This window comes from Kogia breviceps, chromosome 13 (assembly GCF_026419965.1).
Source record: "Kogia breviceps isolate mKogBre1 chromosome 13, mKogBre1 haplotype 1, whole genome shotgun sequence".
NCBI classification, from domain to species: Eukaryota; Metazoa; Chordata; class Mammalia; order Artiodactyla; family Physeteridae; genus Kogia; species Kogia breviceps.
The window spans coordinates 53,880,610-53,902,431 of NC_081322.1; the positions used below are offsets into that span (position 1 = coordinate 53,880,610).

Here is a 21,822-nt window from a genome sequence, read left to right on the forward strand (position 1 = left end):
AAACAGCTTTGGCTATTGTCAATAAAGTGCTACTGTAAGTTTTTTTTAAAAAAAGCAATAGAATTTTTAAGTGTTTTATTGCCTACCTTGTGCTGCAATTTTTATTGTCCCTTGTTTGGCTTCTGGGACTTTGCCAGGATCTTATGAAAAAAAAAAGGGACATAAATAAATTACCATGAAGAACTATTTCAGAAGGATATATAACAACAAAACAAGGAAAAATTATAAAAACACAAACATAAAAACACTGCCCTTGGCACTCAGAATTTCTGTTAAGAAATGAACACAATTATTAGGAGAACCACTGAGAATTAGGATTACTGAGACAGAAATGAAGTAACTGAACCAAATAAAATCATAAAGTTTCCCCAAACTATTTTGCTTCACTGTTAACTGACCATGGAATTCTTTGCATTCGTTTAGCACCTGAATTTGATTTTTTTAAGTTATTTATTTATTTATTTTTGGCTGCATTGGGTCTTTGTTGCTGCGTGTGGGCTTTCTCTACTTGGGGTGCTGGGGCTACTCTTCATTGCGATGTGTGGGCTTCTCATTGCGGTGGCTTCTCTTGCTGAGCACGGGCTCTAGGTGTGCAGGCTTCAGTAGTTGTGGCAGGTGAGCTCAGTAGTTGTGGCTTGCAGGCTCTAGAGTGCAGGCTCAGTAGTTGTGGTACATGGGCTTAGGTGCTCTGTGGCATGTGGGATCTTCCTGGACCATGGCTCAAACCCCTGGCCCCTGCATTGGCAGGCAGATTCTCAACCACTGCACCACCAAGGAAGCCCTTAGCACCTGAAATTGAAAATCTCAGAATTCTTTGTATATCATTTCTGTATGATTAGCCCTTTGAAATGCGTGGAGCATTAAGACATAAATAAAGTGGTCACTGAGTAACTAATAAGAGGACAAAGCCCAGAACAACCAAATTCCAGGATACGCTTTTGACCTAAGATGTCATTCCCTACACTGCTGTGGTGCCCATCAACTATAACCATGGCCCTGGACAACAATATGTGTTGTGAGAGTATGAGCAAGTTTCATTTTGAATCTTTCTTCCCTCTTGTCTTAGGGGGGTTTTGTTGTTGTTGTTTTCTTTGTTCAGAATGTTCTCTTTAAAGAAACAGGGTACCAAAAAAACCTCACTTATACCATAGACATTTAAATATATTATTTGATTAATTAGCATGAGAATAAAGGAGAAATAAAGATTTTAAAAGCAATGGATCATGTCATATTTCACTAAATAATTGTTCATGATTGTCTTTACTAAGTTTTCAATAATTGGATTATCATTTAACAACATGGGAAGGAAGATTTGGTCATTTGTTTTAGGTATTAATCTTTATTTGCTCATTTATCACATATTTATTTAGGACCTATTACTTGTACGTACTAAGCTAGGTGTAAATGTAGTAGTTGATACACATATATATTATAATCTTTCATTTAATTATCATCAAATGTTGATTACAGGTTAATATTATAATCCTAGTTAGAATTATAAAATAACAAGATTGCATCAGAATAACTTGGCCAAGAATCATAAGCAAATAATCAATGTTTCATTGGCCAAACACCAGGGGTTTAATTTCTAATTCACTCTTTACCTCTTGTTGGTGAGATATTCATTTGTATTATAATCATGATACAAAAATAGTAATTTTTCATTCTGTTTTCATATAAAAGAAATATTATTTATCCACATATATTTATTCCTAAATTTCTTTCTTTTTTTTTTTTTTTTTTGTGGTACGCGGGCCTCTCACTGCTGTGGCCTCTCCCGTTGCGGAGCACAGGCTCCGGACGCGCAGGCTCAGCGGCCATGGCTCACGGGCCCAGCCGCTCCGCGGCACGTGGGATCCTCCCGGACCGGGGCACGAACCCGTGTCCCCCGCATCGGCAGGTGGACTCCCAACCACTGCGCCACCTGGGAAGCCCCTAAATTTATTTCTTAAGACAAAATATCTTTTGTCAAAATTAAATTGAGTCCATTCTACCTATGATCTTTTTATTATTAATTTCTTTTATTCCTGGAGGAACATGCAACTATCATGTTAGTGCTACCTTTGTCACATCTAGAATAGTTGGTCTCAAATCAGAATTAATCAAGATTTACATATAGATAGTGAATTCTAACTAATCTATTTCTAAGTATTACTCTACCCTATAACTAGCATTTAGTGGGTACTTAATAAATAATTGGTGGAATGAAAAGGTGGATGAAAGGATACAAGAATACATAGGAAAGATCATCAAAAGTACCCTAAACTGCCTAGGTGTTTTACTACTTAAAGATCTCAACATATCAGAGAACTGTAGAGTAGTTCTGATTTTTAAAAAAAAGATTTTAAAAATAGTTGTCAGTAAAGTACCTTAGCATTTTTATAGTCAAATTTCCACCTATCTTTTCTCTTTTTTTGTTGTTTTTATGTCTTCTCAGACCACTGATTCTAAACGAGTTCTCCATGCCTAAGATTCTATTGCACCACCCGGTATACCCAATTGTGAATTATGGAGAGCTTTTCTTAAGGCCTTATTAATAACTTCTCCCGTTCATCATTCGGTTCCTCTGTCAGCCTCTAATCTATTGAGAACACATGGAGAGGTGATCAGACCATAAATGTACATTAAGAAAGCCAGAGGCTTCCCTGGTGGTGCAGTGGTTGAGAGTCGGCCTGCCGATGCAAGGGATACTGGTTCATGCCCTGGTCCGGGAAGATCCCACATGCTGCGGAGCGGCTGGGCCCGTGAGCCATGGCCGCTGGGCCTGCGCGTTTGGAGCCTGTGCTCTGCAGCAGGAGAGGCCACAGCAGTGAGAGGCCCGCGTACAGCACAAAAAGAAAAAAAAAAGAAAGCCAGGCAAAAACTACACGAGTGAAAACACATTAAATCTTTACAGACAAGTTTTCAGTATACATAATTTTCTCTCTCCTTTTGATTACTGCCAACTGCAAATGACACTAACCTTTTACTAGGAAAATTTTCAAATATATAACAAAGTAACGAATGTATAATAAGCTGCAAACTCACTGGTGCTCTCAACACCCATTCAAAAATTATCAAGTGATGGCCAGTCTTATTTCCTCTGTATTACTCACTGCCTCTACTACACGCAGCCCAAATGAAAATTTTATTATATCAAATAATTTTTCCTTTTTTCAATTTTTATTAGATAATTTTTATAATTATATTTTTGAAATAAAATAGTGATTTAAATAAGAACACAGGACAATAAGAAAATTCAACTGAGGTTTATAATAATTCTGAAATCCATAAATAATATTTTGGAGCTCAAAATCAGAGACAGGATGGCCCTAGATTTAAGTGTCAGTATATGTCCCCTGGGAATGTTTTAGCAGGAAATTATCAGAATAGTTAGTATTCTTAGCTTCCTGAAACACGTATTTATATAAACAAATTGTCATGAATCAGATTAGCCAAATGTTTTAGTGTCTTCTGATTCCTTAGGCATGAAACAGTCTGACTTAACAAACTGAAAAAATATTGAGTCTGCAAATACTTTGTTAAGAAATCAATTTTTGCATATAGGTTTAAATATTAGTTTAATATCATGAACTTTTCATCTACAGGACTCTGTTTATACTCTGACTTCTTTTAATGTGAAGTGTGAATCCACTGAGCTTTCAAATGTAGGGTTCACATAACTTTAACAGCAAGTAGATTGCTGCACTGTGAGTCTAGTATTGGTCTTTGACTAATGGACAGCAGATGAACAATAATAGCATTGTAGAGAACCACACTTACATTTTAAATATTTTCTAAGCAATCTTCCAGTTATTGCCAACCCCAAATCACTGAATTTAAAATATTTTCCAGAAACATTTCTTTAAAAGCCATCTCTTGCTAATTCTGCAATGGTACAAGGCATTTAGACTGTTCTTAGGTGAGAAAACTAAATATAGAAAAGCTGAATGACTCTTACACAAACCGGAAGAAAAATTAATATTTATTGATTCAGCAGTAAACTTTGAACCAGCAAAATAAAAACCTCCTTGATCGTTCAAAAGTATACATCCTTTTAAAATAAGATACTAGAAACTAATGAAAAATTATCCTGCAATCCAATGAGCTGCTAAATCAAGCTCTAAATTATTGTTTTCTAGTCTTGTAAAATCCAGTATTATTTTTAGGTGTACATACTCCTCAAATAGAGAAAGGTTAACAATTAAGCTAAAACTTACTATATGGTTAAAAGCTCTTAAACTAACTAAGCCTCTTGTGCCTGTAGCTCCAGGAAAGCATATTTCAGGGGCATTGCTAATTTCAGTATGATAATAACCCCACTGAGATGAAATTAATCATGAAGCAGCCTTCGGCCATCGTGTCTGACCAAGGGGACTAAAGCCTGAAAGGAGAGCCTATTTGCTGCCAGATATGCAAATTGTGAAAGGTGTACAGTGCAGAAATATGAATAATTTATCAAAATAATCTGTTATTGCTAGAGGTTAAGAATCTAAATAAGCTGGCAGCATTGCTTACAATAGGTAGCATAATTTAGCTAGACTACTTTTTTCCAGAAAATCTTCTGATCAAGGAATGTATTTTGTGCATTGTATTTGCTTTAGAATCTAAATAGCCTTTAACTTAGTATCATAGCATTATAGAGTTTAATTCAGAAAAAAAAAAGATTCTTCTAGGTTTGCTAAAATATTCTGATTTTTTTCTTAATCTTTAAGAGCACAGACTATGTTTTCCATAAAAACTATTCTAAATATTTCTTAATTTGAAAACAATAATTTTGATGTTTTAATTAAATATAAATCAAAATCTACCTACAGTTTCTACACATGGAATCACATTTTTCCTATATTATTTGAAGAGAAGTAAGCTTAGGGAGAAAAGAAACTGGAAAACATCAGTGAGAATATTTACAATTAGAGTAACGGGCATTTCCCCTCATGGCATCATCTAGCTCTCTGAATGTCTAAGAATGGCAGGTTTCTTAAACATTTAACAATTTAGAATTTAGGGTTGAAGATCAAGGTATAGATTTATTTAAACAATTACAAGAAGGAAACTTTTTTTTAATAAAAAGAGAAGTATGAATGAGACACAGATGATTTGGCCTTTCACTTTAAAAAATATTTGGCATGTTAAAGGGAAGGCTGATTCCATTTAGATTAAGAAAAAGCCTCTGCCATACAGCTAATAAAACAATGGAATGTGATACCATGGGAAGATGTGAGGTCCCATTTCTGGGGTTGCCAGATAGATATCTGTTTTCAAGGGGTCCTCAATGTATCTGCTTAAAGCAAAGAGGCAGGCCCAGATGATCACTCCAGGTCCCTTTCTACTTCTGTAACACCTTTCTAAAATCGGTGACTATGAACAAAGATACGAGAATTTGAAAAAAATTACCTATATTATGTTTTGATGGAAAATTTCTTGATTATTTATTTTTATTATTGAGGCTTACCTTGGTAGTCCTCCCTTACCATAAAATAATTACCCCCTTTTCTTTGATCATGTTTTAAAAGCAAGCATTTTAACCACCAAACTAGACAGATTCTCTTAGGAGAAACATATGCTTCCTAGAAGAATTAGGACTCAAGTAGAAACTTGACTTTTTATTGAAATAAATGTTATGATTTGGAAAAATTATTGCATTCCCAATATGAGTGATTTATTTCCTTATCTAAGATAGATTTGGGCTCTTTAAGTGAAGTGAAACAAAACAAAATTTAGTTTATTTTAGAAAACAAGCTATTTTATTATGTATATTATATATATACATATCAAAAAAACAAAATTTCTGACTGTTCAGCCATATTTTTTCAGGTAAAATTTCAGTCTTAAAAATTAAGTGATATGCTGTTGGTAGGTCCCTTAACTCACAACTTATACATACTATGAGGAGTGATTTTTCTCACTAAATGATTTCATAGAGCATCATGATCTAATTCAGTCCTTAAAAACCACCAGCCCCTATTGTTCTAACATTAGTAAACAGTGTCTGTGAATATTATCATTCTGTTTTTCACTTTTCTAGACAATAAGAAACACACACATACCTCTTTTATCTCATTACCCAATTTGGGAATGTTATAAACAAACAGAATTGTTAAGCATAAAAGTAACCATATAAAAATGTAAAAAAAAAAAAAATGAGGATAGTGGAAGCAAAAACTGAGAGCAAAGCATGGTTTATTTTCATTCTCTCACACAATTCTTGGCACTAAGAAGATATCCAGTCAGTTTTTGCATGGGTACATGAATAATGATTAGGAGAAAATGTGTTTTAAAAAGTCATTGTTATCTGCCTGAAATTCTAAACCAAATAGGTAGCAATTATCCTCATAAAACTGTTCAGACTCACTGAGTCTTTTTTTTCTCTATAATACTGCACATGCCAAAATCTGAAGATGTTATAATCAGCTTCAAAGAGAATCTACATTTCTTGAAAAAATGGCTAGGTTTATAAAATGCAGATCTATTACACTGGAAAATTAGCATGATTTCCAAAAAGAAGGAATACTTAACAGAGAGTCCTAAATCAAAGCAATCTAAGGAAGAATTCAGGGTTATATTTTTAAAGAAACACTTTCAGCTAAACTTTGTCCTCAGGTTTAACAGACAATTTAAGGTTGAACAACTCAATTTTATTAAATGAGAAAATACTTCTCCAAATAATTACTGAGTTCCATCACTCATTCTTGCTTCAGTATATTTTGCATTCATGCTTACTGGGGGCAGGCACCATACTTAAATGTAAGGACTATTTCCACACACAGTCTGGTTAGGGACACTACAGGAAAAATGCCAAATGAAGGGTATAGTAATCTGAGTTTTGGACTTTGGCAATTTTAAAGGAGGCAGGAAATAGGTAAGACTTGAAGGAGAGTACAGAGCCACAAAGGGGTGAGGGAAAGAAAGTTACAAAGTAAATGACTGATTAAGTATTCCCGTGGATTATGGATCAATCTGGCTGGGGAGCAAGAGTCTCCTTTGTGTTAATGAGAAGTAAAAATGAAAATTTAAAAATTGTTTAAAGTAAATTATGGTCAAAAAAATTAACCTTGAAATCTCAGTGAATGAGATGTACTTTTTCTTAGAACATTAAGAGCCATTACACTTTTGAGCAAGGGAGTTACACAGCAATGTTTCAAAGAGATAAACTTTCCGTGATTGTCAGGAGAAAGGGCTTATTCTGGTAGCATAGAAACCAGGTAAATTGTCATTGAAATACTCTAGTTGTAAAATGATAATGTCTAAGACTAGGCAAGTGTTCATGGAAATGGAAAGAAAATAATAAGTTAGACATTTAACAGCTTTCTTTTTCCTCCTCTGTAGATGTGTTTGACATGTACAGAGGAGGAAAAAGAAGGCTGTTTATTCAAATAAGACAGGTTCGGGACCTGATAAACAGAATTTGTTTTAACATAATTTAATTGAAGTTTATAACAGAAATACATATTGCGTTTTGAGACAATGGTGTAACTTCAAGTGAAAATATTAAGTAGACATTGGGGAAAAAATATGGCCTTTGAAGAGATATGGAGATTCTCACATCATCCACGTAGAGGTTAAATTAACATTATGAGAGCAAGAAGGAACGGTTTTTCCAAGGGACAAACAGAAGCCCTCAAGTTGGCTTGAGAAAAATATTGGTTGAAAATGTATAAGAAAAATTCAGATGTTAATTTCAGCAAGGTCAAGGAAAGAGGATGTTAAAAAAATGAAGAAATAAACCTCAGGATTAAACACAAAGAGAGTTTGTTTTTATATCTAGAGAGTCCCTGGCAACATTTTTGAACATGATTTTGGAATTGGGATGCAAACAGTAGGAAGCCTATTGTTTTGTGCTGGTCTCAGCCTATCAATAACCTATGTTGTATCTGGACAGGGCTTTGTATTCTTATTATGATTGCAAGACACCCTCAGCAATTTAAAAAAAAAGGTTACTTACAGGTCCTGGAAGTTACATGGCACACCTGGAGGCCACAAAGCAAGTTCTTGAGGGGAGACAGAGAGAAAGAGAGAGCTAGCAGGCCTGGAGTTCCACCTTTGTTGGGTCAAGGGTTGGGCCTAGGGTTTTTCAGACTCACCACTGGTGAATAAAAAACGTAAGAGTGGGAATTTAAAGCCTGGGAAGAGAAAAAGCAAGTGGCCCAAGTGGTCGGTTATCAAAATAAACCAAGATCTCTAAAGAAAAAAAAAGCCTGGACTATGGAAGGTGGGGGGATGGGGGCAAGATGCCTATCTGAGACAGCCATCTAGGAAGTGGTCAAGGTGCATCTCTGAGACAGCCATCTAGGAAATGGTCAAGGTGCATCTCTGAGACAGCCATCTAGGAAGTGGTCAAGGTGCCTATCTGAGACCGCCATCTAGGAAGTGGTTTGAAGTGGATGACTCTGAAACCAAAGCTTAAGTCAGGCACTTGCATTAAAAAAAAAAAAGCCAACTGTCAGGGTTTACACTACATCTGTCTTTAGGGGCTTAAGGTGGGCGGTGACTAAATTGAGGTGGAGGGTGTAAGTCATTTATTTGACAAGTGTTGTAAAAGGCACTAGAAAAAAAGTGGCTTGAAAGTAGCTGTAGAACCAAGCAAATGCTGTTTTCAAAATAGGCAACTATTTTATTTGAAGAGAGAAGAAAAATACCTGATGGAGAGAAAAACAACATTAAAAAGTCTGGGAAGTGGGAAAGGCATTAAAGTAGAAAGTTCCCAAGATGTGAGAGAGGGAATAGTAAAAAGCACGGGTGGAGAGAAAGGCATCTCTTCCTCTGGAAATCAAAATTACCCTATTGAAATGCCAACAACGCCCAACTATTTCCCGTAAGGGTAATACTGTGATCAATGACGTGTACAAGGAAGACGTCCACATTCAAAATACATTCAATTTAGCTGAAAATGGAATTTTATTAAATAAAGGAAAAAATATGAGAGAGAAAAGGATAAAGAGAAAAAACTACTGGAGAGAAGAATTGAAAAAAATGTAAATACAAGCCGTAAATGGTGATAAAAAACAATGACAGTTGAGGGGAAAATGGGAAAAGATATTTAAAATGAAATTTATTATTGAAATGACTCAGGTTTTCTAATGCATAAAACTGTGCTATTAAATATGATATGTAGGTATTCTGATATATCAAGATTATAGGGCAACGTTTTTTTTTCTCTAAAACTAAAGAGGACCATTTGGCAAATAGTTAACAGATCTAATAAAGCCAGAAAGCAATATTTGATTATTTTCTTCTATCTGATATCAAGATTTCAATCTTCTCCTTGGGCTTTTACTAACATTCATGAAGAACAAAATACTTGGATGAAGTGATCTAATTTTTGAAGCTATATACTATAATACATGCCACATGTTTGAGGTTTTTTCCCCTAATCTAATATGTAAAGTATGCAATTATTTGTTTAAACATGAAGGTGATATTATTTGCTGTCTGTTACCTCTGGGATGTATGGGGAAATACGTACTACATATTTAAGATGAAATGTCACTGAATGAGTCATAGATAACAGTCCACATTTATTCCTAATTTTAGGGATTGTGGACTTATTGTAATGTGTGATGATTTGTTTTTCAGCACAAATTTGTGTCACAGCTCTAAGAGTTCAAATGCTTTAACTGTCAGTTCGCACATGATCGATCTAGAGAAATAAATGAGCTTCACAATGTTGTCCTCCCAAGAAGGATATTTCACTACATCGTGCTCTCCTTTCCATCAATGTTAAAGGGAATTATGTACACCTCTCAGGAACAGTAGTCCCCAATGTCAAGCATGCAGACTTAAACTTAAATTGATATTTAGCAGGAAGCCTAGAGGTTCTCTTAACAGCAAAATGACAAGCTGAGGTTACTAAGGACTGACATTGCTCTGAAGCCCACATTGTCACATATTGCAGCAAATGTACTGCTTTCCCTGGGACCATCCAATGAAGCATAATAGGTTACTTTAGCAGCCAGTCTCTACCTTCGAATATTCAACATCCACGCGCATATGCACAAATAAGGGAGTTAATATTCAATTACTGGAGCCATATGCACAGAAGCATTTGAGAGCAAGTGAGTGAGTGCTAGTACATGAAAACACCTTCCCACATACTTTGGTAAAAGGCAAGGTATTAATCTTCTTCTAACAAACGACTGAACTGAATTCCACTCTTAGAGCTATAAGGTTTCCAAGTAGCTCATCCCCAGCATCTCACAGATGGACTGGATTCCACATGACCCATATGAAGGCAGTGGAAATTTTACAAATATGAACTACTGTACATATCTGAGTTCAGAAACCAAAGAAGAGTTTGAAAAATCTATGTTAAGAATGAAATTACAATTGACTATGGAGCATGAAATATTTTTGAGAACTTTAACATTGACAAGAAATCTCAAAAGCAGACAGAATAAGTTCCGGTACTATACAATGAGACTGGAGGGAGGAGGCCAAAAGTAAGGATGAAGTAGAGGTTACCATGTTAATTCCTCAGACCAGAGACTAGTAAATAATCAACTATCTCTCAAACAAGCTCACATGATGATGGGAAATCTTAAAAGTCAATTTAGGGGGTTCCCTGGTGGCGCAGTGGTTGAGAGTCCGCCTGCCGATGCAGGGGACGCGGGTTCATGCCCCGGTCCGGGAAGATCCCACATGCCGCGGAGCGGCTTGGCCCGTGAGCCATGGCCGCTGAGCCTGCGCGTCCGGAGCCTGTGCTCCGCTACGGGAGAGGCCACAACAGTGAGAGGCCCACATACCGCAAAAAAAAAAAAAAAAAAGCCAATTTACTTTCAAAAACACACTGATATCATGGCAAACTACTGAAAAACGCTATCACAGGAAGGTTGATCATTCCACCAATGGTCCCATACTAATTGCAATCCTCATACGTAACTAACCCAAGTATTCAAGCACTAGAACCAGAGAACACTCATTAGATGACTAATACCAAGAAGGATGTTCTACCTCTTGAACAGTAAGCAGAAACTTAGTGGTGGTGCCTCAGTATTTTGTGCTGAAATGTTTAAAATACTGATTTATCTTGTGACCATACTTGACTCTTTACATCAGTCCTTGGAATATATATGTCTACTCAAATTTCTAAAAATTTTATTGATTCCTCATCCTTCATTTATTGAATTTTCTAGAAAATCAGATAACTCCAAATGTACAGATTAAAATTTTAATCAGAAATTTTTAAAAACCAAGCAAAAAGCCAAAATCGAATAATAGAAGACCAAAAAAAATCAAAAACCTATGAATATTCTGCATAAATATTCAACAAAAGTGTATTTCACAGACATCAAGATTGTATAACACGTTAAATTCTAGAAAGTCCTCACCAACATACTGAAAATCTTACTCTGAACTATTCTGTATTTGAATGAAATTTTTAATTTGTATGCATCATTAGAATTTCCAAAGTCCTTTGCATAAATTATTTTACTTGATCTATGTCATAACCCTATCAGATAGGCAGGCAGGCCTAGGCTAAGTCATAAATATTTGGATTCCTAGTCCAGCATGTTTCCAACATAGAAAGCCTTATCAACTCTTTCCAAAATAATGTCATTTTTTCTTGATAGCCATATGTAAACATAAGCAAATCTTTTAATACAAACGGTTCTGAGTTTTTAAAAAAATAATCACAATGGCAGTACTAACAGCTAATTTCTATAGAGTAATGTATAGAAAATCCTATATTATCTGACTTAAACAAGAAAGAAATGCATTATTTCATAAAACAAGAAGACCAGAAAAGAAGGATTCCAAGGCTGCCCTTTAATTACTTATCTCGGGCACAGAAACAGTGTTAATATTGCAGTATCATGGTAAATTAGTGTATTGTATTACAAGAATATTAATTATAAACAAAAACAATGATATTGATAGAGAATATATTCACCCCAAAATTCTTTAAATATTTAAAATATCAACCCTTATAAAATATTCAAGTAATAGCAACAACTATATTAACCAAAAATAGAAGAATAAAATCTAGTTCTACTCTTTTTTTTTTTTTTTTTTTTAGTTAACTTTGGATTTATAATTTATTTACTTTTATTGAGTTTGGTTGCCTTTATGTGAATTTAATCTTTGAATTGTTCCCAGAATTTTTCTTTTTAAACATTTAAAGTCTTTAATGTATTTTAGTAATTTTGGAATCAGATCATTTAAAGACAATTTTTTAAAAATCTAGATTTTGGTATATGTTAGAAGATTGTCAAAGTAGTGAAACAAATTAATTTGGTCTAAGAAAAATCATTCCATGTGATTTACATTTAGTGTTATAAACTACTGTCTCAGTTAAAAGGAACTTGCTGGGCTCAAAAACAGGAACAGAATCTTTCCGAGTCTCTCCTGAGAGCTAACACTTTAGGAATAACTGAAAACAGAGAGTAAGTTTCTCTTGTGTATTGATAAGGACAATGGTACCTTTGAATTCAACAAATGGCAAATAACAAAGAAATGCATGCAGAACACAGCATGCTACACACACAAATATTCATAAGTTATCCTACAATTGGGGCCATATAGTTGATTTTAAATTAAGATTTTTTTAAAACAGTTTAGATATGAAACAGATCTAAAGGTAGTAATACATATATTTGATGTTCAGAGAATTTAAACTGTGGCATTCCCAATCCCATTCGAGGAGGCATTGGCATTCTTTTCTAAAAATTAAATTACATGATGGTTTCAGGTGGTAGTTAACCCCTATGTCCCTGATTATTCCTAAAGTTAAAATGTGTATATTCCTTTACACAAAAAAGATAAAATGAAAAAGGCACAGTCCTAAAAATAACATGCATTTGTTTCAATTACATGAAAATTTTATACTAAGAATTTTAGTGTTAGAATTATTAAATTAACTTAATGGTATAACTTATCTTTGGTGTGCAAATCAGTTTTGGACATCTGACACTAGGACAGAAGGCACCAAACTCAGGTAACACTTGAGTCAGTCAAGTTAGATTGTATCCCTCATCCCTGCTCCCTCCCCTTTGCCCTTACCCTGGAGGTTATGGTAACCAGCTTCCTGGGAACAGAGTGAGGAAAAGGGACGGGAAGCCCAGGACACCCCACCCACTTACAGGCTTCCAAGCTCAGGGCAAGCTCAAGCTGAGCAATGGGAAACTTTTTAACTGGGATGGATGTTGGGAGCTTTGATATTACATTGGATTCGGAAGTTTTAAATGCTTGGGGGAAAAGACCATTGTTTTATTATCTGAACATGACCAGGAAAAATACAGGGTCTTTTTTGGATTTCATCCAAGGGGTGGAGAAAAGCAAGTCTAAAGAGAGAGGTTTGCCGTGGTAGTCACTGAAAGAACAAAGTTGCTTTCTGCTTACACCCAACTGAATACAGCACGTTTAGTAACTCCGGACATGAAATTAGCACTGGGGCTCTCCCCATGCCTTTATTTGTGCTTGTCTGCCTCTCTCTTTATCTTCACATCCAACTGCGAACTCTTTTTCATCCAACCTCGAATACCATCATTTTCTAGAAACTTCCCTGACCCCCCAAGTGCAAGTCCTCTCTCTGTCCTTTGAGCCAGCATGGCACCTCACCAGGACTTTTCTTAAGGCATTTATACCTTCTATGTGTGCTTTCATTGTTCACATACATTTCTATCTCTCTCCCTAATCTACACATGCTGTGAGGACAGACTTACCAAATGCATCATTTTACTTCCCTCATGCCATCCCCTATCTGTGGATATGCATAATATACCCCCCACAATCTAAATGATGGACGAAAATAGTAAATCTGTTGAATAAAAACATGTTATTTTAAAGGATGAAGGAACATGGGAGAAGCATGGTAAAGTATTAATTATTTGGTAAAAATGAATTGTAAGGAGGGTAAAAGTAAGATTGCTACCTTTTGTGATTACTTCATTCAAAATTGCTGTAAATCTTGAAAACTATAGCAATACAAGTACACTTTTGTACAAAGAAATTATTTTTTCCACAAAGACTTCACCATCAGAAATCAATAAGAAAGTGGCAATATTGTATCACATAGGGGTTAATAACATAAGCCCTAGAGGCACACAGCCTGATTTCAAATCCAATCCCAACCAATTTTTAGTTGTGTGACATTGGGAAATAATTCAATAGTTCTCTTGCTTGGTTTCCTCATCTTTAAAATGTATTAACAATGGTACCTGGTTTCACACTAAGACAGGAGCTAATACTTTGAAAATGCTTAGAAGATGGCAGATAGTAAGTGTGTAATTCCCATGTGCTCTGTGCTGTTTATCTGGTTCATCACAACACTGTATGCACAATATTCAACCATCAAAGTTTCTGAATTGAAGCATCTCAGTATGCGTAATACTAATTAAGCACGTGAATAAGAAGTCATATTTTATATCCTCTAATATAAAGTGGAAAACTCTCATATCTATTTCTTAGAGGAGTAACTTAATGAGTTATTTTGCAACCCACATATATAAATTAACTTCCATACTTTACCATCTCAGAAATAGCCATCCACAATCCTTGTTTGAATTGACATGGCCGAACACATTTTTAAGAGTAACATTCTCTGGGGCTTCCTGGTGGCACAGTGGTTGAGAGTCCGCCTGCCAATGCAGGGGACACGTATTCGTGCCCCGGTCCGGGAAGATCCCACGTGCCGCAGAGCGGCTGGGCCCGTGAGCCATGGCCGCTGAGCCTGCGCGTCCGGAGCCTGTGCTCCGCAACGGGAGAGGCCACAACAGTGAGAGGCCCGCGTACCAAAAAAAAAAAAAAAAAAAAAAGAGTAACATTCTCTGATGAGTAATTTTACAACGAATTTACAAGTGGGATTTATAGAATACTAGTTCTGACAGATGCTTTTATCCACAAAGAGTTCAGGGTCAAGAACTCTGAAAAGCATGCAGACAAGATGTTACCTTTCTAAGATTTTTAAATGACAACATATTCCACACTGAAATTCTACAGTAGAGAAACCAATTTAAGCTCATTGTTTCCTAAACATATTTGATGATAGAACTCTTCTCTAATATAACATTCCTCTGTATCCCAGAGGAATACACAATGGGTGATGTTACTCTTAGAAATAAAAAGAATAAATATTTTTTGCTTCTAACACTAATGACACTACTAATACAGTATAATCACTTAGTTATGTATTCAATAGATGCTTAAGGAATACCCACAGCTCCCTGTACCTGTGTAGAATATTTACAGTTTACAAAGCTCTTTAATAAATATTCCTCAATTCAGCCAACAAGATGGATAGTAGTCAGCAATTCAGCTTTCACAGACCCTCAAAAGCAATGCAAATTGGTAAAAAGAACATAAATATTGTATTCAGAAAGGTCAAGCTTTGAATCCCAGCTTAGCCATTTAGTATTTTATACCCTTGAGCATGCTTAGGTTTTCAAAGGCTCAAATGCTGTGAGGATTAAGTGAGGTGACATATGTAAAGTACTGAGTACAATACTTTGAACATAATAGTTACTTGCAAATGTATGCTTTCCTCCTAGTCACTTTTGAATACCAGCTGAGAAACAAAATCTCCTAGTTATGGATAGCATTTATTAATTCTCCCTAATTTTGAACAGAGGCATGATATTCATTTTACATTGTACCCAGCTCTGTCAGTTAAAATAGAGAAACCTACTTAAAAAAACAGGACTTAGATCTGGTGAGATACAATTAAATACCCAGCGTTGTGCACTATGGTCCATTGTAAGAGATGGATACTTAGTGGGAACTCTTGGAACAAAATACCTACCTATCCAGAGGGGCAGGAAGGGATGATATTTTATGGAAATAATAACTGGATACTTTAATATGAATAAAAGTTATTCAAAACATAAGCGATAGAGAGGTGAAGATAAGGTTTTCAACAAAGAAAGAAGCCTCTGAAAGAACAGAAAGTGTAACAGAGAATGGAATGCCTTTAGATGACTGGAGAGAATTTTGTGTAGCAAAGCAGTTAGCAAGAGATGAAACTAGACACAGAGCAGGAGAGGTACTGATACCCTTAAATTTGAACTTTATCCTAAGGACAAAGTAAAACTTCAGCAGGTTTAAAGTGGAGAGTAAAATAACCAGATGTGTAGGCTATGAATCCACACACTGCAAAATATGTGGTGCAAATTACGGGCTATGCAGAACCAGTCAAGAAGGATAAAACACTGTTCCAGACTAAAGGTAATGGCAGCCTGGACTAGGACAGAGGCTGTGGAGGCCTAAAACAGTGGGAAGGTGTGAGAGACAGACTGGATGAGCAAGAGTATTAACACAGAACACTGTATATCCCCTCTTCTTCCACAAGCACCTAGCATCGGGGCAGTAAAATATTGCCCAATGTACTTGCAAAATTTACCAAATAACATTAAGAGTAAAAACTGAAAGAATGATCAAAGAAAAAAAATAAGCCAAAATATATTATTAAGCATAACTACAGCACTTACTGTATTTTTCATTTATTGTAGTTTCTCATTCATTGAAACCAAAAGTGTTTTCAGTACATATTTACTGTGTACCCGCAATGTACAGCTAGCGAATTTATAGCAGAAGCAACAACAACAGACAAATACAGGTCAATGGAAAGATATGCTTGTATGAATTAAAAATGCACAACTTTGCTAAAATGATAGTGGATTACATCATTGTCTCTATACCTTTGAGGGTCATAAATATCATAACTGAAAAGACTTTGGGGTGGAATAGGATGTGTAATTACGGGGAATAGATGAAATAAAGAAATGAAAAGCTTCATATTTCGGAAGATCACATCCTCTATTTTTTTTCCTTAATGTTTCTAAATAATTCTAAACTTCGCTTAAAATATATATAATAACATGGTATTTATTGAATGCCAACGTATTTCCGCTCACGACTAATGTAATAGAGGGGCCAGATCTGATATTTACAACCAGAAGAGTGCCTGGCACATTATCAGTATTCAATAAATAATTGTTGAATTTATGAATAACTGCTTTATAAGGAAGGTTGATCCTGGGGCCCTTTAAGCAAAGTGATGAGTTTGGATGCTAAAAGGACAGTCTAGGAGACTTGGAAAGACCTAAACTGCTTTTAATGACAATGAGAATTTTAGAATTCCTGGGGGCAATACAAAAGTAAGGGGGTGAGGACAAGTGAGGAAAAAAAGTCAGAAAGGAGTCAGAGAGATGACCTGAGGCTGGTGACTACCTGGGAAAGGACAACAGACAATATCCAGAGGGCATTAAATAGCAAAGATAGCCAACATTCAATCTGTATTTGTTACCATTGATCATACACAGACACACACACACACACACACACACACACACACACACACACACACACACACACACATATGCTCTACCATCCATAAACTCCTTTTTTTAAAATTCAACTGCTACATAAATAGTTTGTGTGAATGGATTTTGTGAAAATTAAAGACAAGTGGTGGTGAGAATAAAGGACAGAATCAAGAGGATTAACAAGCCAACCTACTAACTGAACCAATTATGTAAGAGCAGGGCTCACAGCCAGAGGTGATCTTGAGCATACAAAGCTCTGCGATTTTGAAGCAAAGGTGGGAGGGCTTTGGACTTTCACAGGGCATAAGTAGATTAGAGCCAGTTCGTACAAGCTTGTGACAGCCACTAGTCAAATTTTCAGAAATTTCTCCAGCTGGGTGATTTCATGTTGGTAGCTTCAAAATAGTCATGGTGGGATTGTTTACACCATGGAAATGAACAAATGCTAACTCAGTGCTATACTTTTCTCCCCAAGAGCGAGATTACCAGCACTCCATGGAAACTTACTCGGCTTTTAGGAAGCATAGGAATCCTAACTGACCCCTGTGTTAAGTAAAACTACAATTTATTTTCTGTGTCTGAGTTCTCAGATAAATAAAGGAGTTGGGAGGGGGCAAAGGAAAGACCTAGTAAACTAAAAGGGTAGGCTCTGCTGGCCAATAGGGCACCATTAGCCACATCTGGCTATTCAAATATAAAACTAAATAAAATTTAAAATTAAGCTTCTCAATAGCACCAGTCATACTTCAAGAGTTAGAAAAAATATATAAATAAAAAATAAATTTAAAAAAAAAAAGAGAAAGCACATGTGGCTAGTAGCTACCATTTTCAACAATGTGGAGATGGAACATTTCTCTCAATACAGAATGTTTAGCTGAACAGTGTTCATAGACTATCTAATTTGAGAAACGTCACATTTTTCTTTCTAAGTTTCAAAATCCCCCAGTCATTGTGGTAAGGCTTCCTGGTGAGGTTGTAAACATCCTTCTTGGTCTCCTAATATTTGAGCAAAATATCTGATCATTATTGATTACATCTCTTTACTAATGGAGCATGTGCTGTTTTTAAAAGGCTTCAGCCAGAAACTAACAAAAATCTAACATAAACCTTTTAATAACTTCCATGAATGGAAATTTTGTGGTAAAAATTTTAGGAGTTTAAGTAAAATAATACCATTTAAAAAATTAAATTATAATGATAAATCAGAAAAAATTTTTAAAGTTTATATAATGTGAAAAACCATAAGAAGAAATAAAGGGCTTCCCTGGTGGCTCAGTGATTAAGAATCCGCCTTCCAATGCAGGGGACACGGGTTCGAGCCCTGGTCCGGGAAGATCCCACATGCCGCGGAGCAACTAAGCCCGTGAGCCACAACTACTGAGCCTGCTCTCTAGGGCCCATGAGCCACAACTACTGAAGCCCGCATGCCACAACTGCTGAAGCCCACGCACCTAGAGCCCGTGCTCCGCAACAAGAGAAGCCACCGCAATGAGAAGCCCGCGCATCCAAGGAAGAGTAGCCCCCGCTCACCGCAACTAGAGAAAGCCCGCACGCAGCAATGAAGACCCAACGGAGCCAAAAACAAATTTTAAAAAAAGAAGAAATAAAGCAAAAATAATAATTGTGATATTAGTAACTAGCTAATTTAAAATTTGACTGCTTCCAGTAGGCTAGAATGCAAAAAATGTCTAAAATGTTTAATAATTCTCTGAGTTAAAACATATCATTATATATGTTTATTTGATGGGGGACGGGGTTGGGGGATAAAAAAAATCACATTACATAGAAAGTAGCACAGAAAAAAAGAGTAAAAGAGTTAAGAAATCAAGAGATAATAAATAGCATTTCATGGAGGAATGTGTTAAAAAATAAAAATCTTTACAAAGTTTGTAACCTATGCAGTGAGACTCTGAAAACATCATTTTAGGGTTTTATCACATAGTGTTCAACAAATTCTCAGTGCTAAAGGCGCTGGTGGAAGTAATGGCAATAACATAAGCACCCCAGGCTCCTAAATCAGGGGTCTTGGAGTAAGAGCTGAGGGAGGGAACAGTGTGCTGAGTTGAAGCTTGGACACACCATCCTGCATTTGTTCCTAAAGGGATTATCAGAAGTGCTTCACGTGCAGAGACCTGTATATACCTGTACTTTCTGACATCAAACCATCAAATTATGGGCACAACTTTAATTGAAACTATAGCTGAAATAATAACTCGGTGACGTACCAGACAATATTGATTACAAAAAAAAAAGAGAGAATTTTCTTTTACAAGTACAATGCTGTGACTTGAGATTACTTAGGAGTAACTAAAGCACTGAGAAAGAAGCATTAATTCTTTCTGATACGATTGAATTGATGACTTCACAGCCTTGAAAAAAGTAAATTCTGCAAGAATAACTAGGGCACTGTACGGAAAGCACTCAACAACAGACAGAGTGGTGTTTGATATAGCCAGTTGGCAAGTGAATATAAGTCCCAGCAAGCATTCTTCCACATGAAATTGTTATAAATGTTATTGACTTTGAAGATGTCCTGGCCTATTATGATAGCAAATGTGTCATAAACCATTGATGAGTCATGAATGAGCCTCCTACAAATAAAGAAATATGTAATAGTGCCACAATTCGATCTTTTTATCAAGGATAACTAAATCCAGAAACTCTCAAGTAATGGTGCAGGTCTCTACACATCCCTAGAGGTCTCTGCCAGGTTGCCAGTTGTTTATTATTGAGTTGGTAAGTAGAAGTCCAAAGGATTACTAGCTGTCCCTTGTATTCAGTCCATTCTCTCTCTTTTACTCACATATCACAAGGCACCTTTTCAAAAGATTTGCTACACGTTCACCAAGTGTACATAATCTCTCTAATCTTCCAGTTCACTATCAGATAAAGAATTAAGGTTAATTTTACATGCCTTATTTGATTTCGGTGAACCCATGCTGGGTCTTTGTGATTAGCACTTCCCCTAGGTCACAATAAATAATCCTTTCCTAATACTTTCTGAAATATTGATCAAGGTTAACATTAAGGTTACAAGATCCTTTTTATTCAGAGTTTTAAAAAATTCTAGAGACCACTGAAGCATGATTAAAATGCAGAATAAGTACTATATAAGAAATCACTGTACAGGATCTGCAGGAGTACTTGGAAAATATGTGAGTTAGAGTATAAAAATTTTCACATTGCTCTGATAGTCTGAAGTTCACTGTTTAAAAGGGCACTTCCATGGACATATGTTGAATATTAGCAAGTAGTTGATGCTGTCCTGAGATTATTTAATAGATAGTAAATGTATATGCAAATATCAGCTTTTCTTAAGTCTCAGGAAAATGAATCCTTGAGTGCATATGCTGTGGAGATGAGTTTTGGCTGAATAGGAAATAAGAAAGTATACGTGTGAGTTACATTTTAATACACATGTACATATTAGGGAAAAAGTCAACATAAACAAATTGAGTTATTTGCATAATAGTTGTACCAAAATTCCTCTCTTTAAGGATCCTTCTCCCAATTAGTAATGCAAGAATCTTGATCATTGCTGAAAAATCAGTACCTCAGGATAGCATTAATACTGATATCCTTCTCCTAGGGAAAAATATGACAATAATATAATTTTGCGCACATTCCAGTTTTGCATACATCTACGTACAAGAAACCTTAATTTATATCAAGTTCCTTTTTTAATAGTTACACGACTAAGAAGTAAAACTAGAGAGTTTTAATGTTTATGGAGTTCTTTTTCATTCAGCAAATATGTGTTGAGCAATCTACTCTGTGCCAGATGCCACTCTAGGCTCTGGAAACATAGTGATTAAACCCCCAGAAGCTTGCTGTCATGGAGTTTTCAATTCTTCTTAGTAAAGCCCGTGTTTGTTGGACATGCTAGAACAGTGCTTACTACAAAGAAGGTATTCAATCAAATGCGTATTGAATGATCCAACTAGACCATCTTTAGGAGCTACTTATTTTTTTATAAGTAACTTGTCCATGAAACATAATCTGACCTTCAGAATATCAAGCAGAATAAATAAAACTCATAATAATGATAAATATAGGAACTATGTATTGACTGCTTATAATATACCAGATACTGCACTAGGCATCTGACCTACATTTTCTCATTTAATTTTCACAAAAACCTCATGAAGTGAGAACTGCTAGTGTCTTTCCAGATGAGGAAACTAAGTTTTATCCATAAGGTCATATGGAGGACCTTCATCCAGGCAGCCTGAGTCCACAGCCCTTGAGATAAACTTCTATGTAACATTACAACATAGTTATTTCTTTCCTATAAATTTATTTATATTTATTAGGTGAACACTATGTAAAAAAGTCCGTGTGCTAGCCAAATAATCACACTCCAACAATAACTACTACAATAAATAGAACACGATATAGTCTCTCTATGGATTCAAGGGGATTATAGTCATATACTTAGGAAAGGTAGATGGTATGTCACTGATGAATATACATTAGATTCATTTCAACTGAATAAGAATTTGTCTAATACCCACTATGTGAATGGAATTACATATATAGACAAAAATAACTATCAGTCGGACTCAACTAAAAGATTGCAGATAGC

At 35.7% G+C, this 21,822-nt stretch overlaps 1 protein-coding gene across 17 annotated transcripts in view; it reads right to left on the minus strand.

The window, feature by feature from the left end:
• The window catches only part of TRDN (triadin), a 502,784-nt gene that overhangs the window by 276,933 nt on the left and 204,029 nt on the right, over positions 1–21,822 (minus strand). For all 17 annotated transcript variants that reach the window (XM_067010670.1, XM_067010684.1, XM_067010683.1 and 14 more), the window contains one exon: positions 87–140. In XM_067010670.1, coding sequence (XP_066866771.1) covers positions 87–140 — 54 coding nt within the window. The remainder of the gene's footprint in view (positions 1–86; positions 141–21,822) is intronic.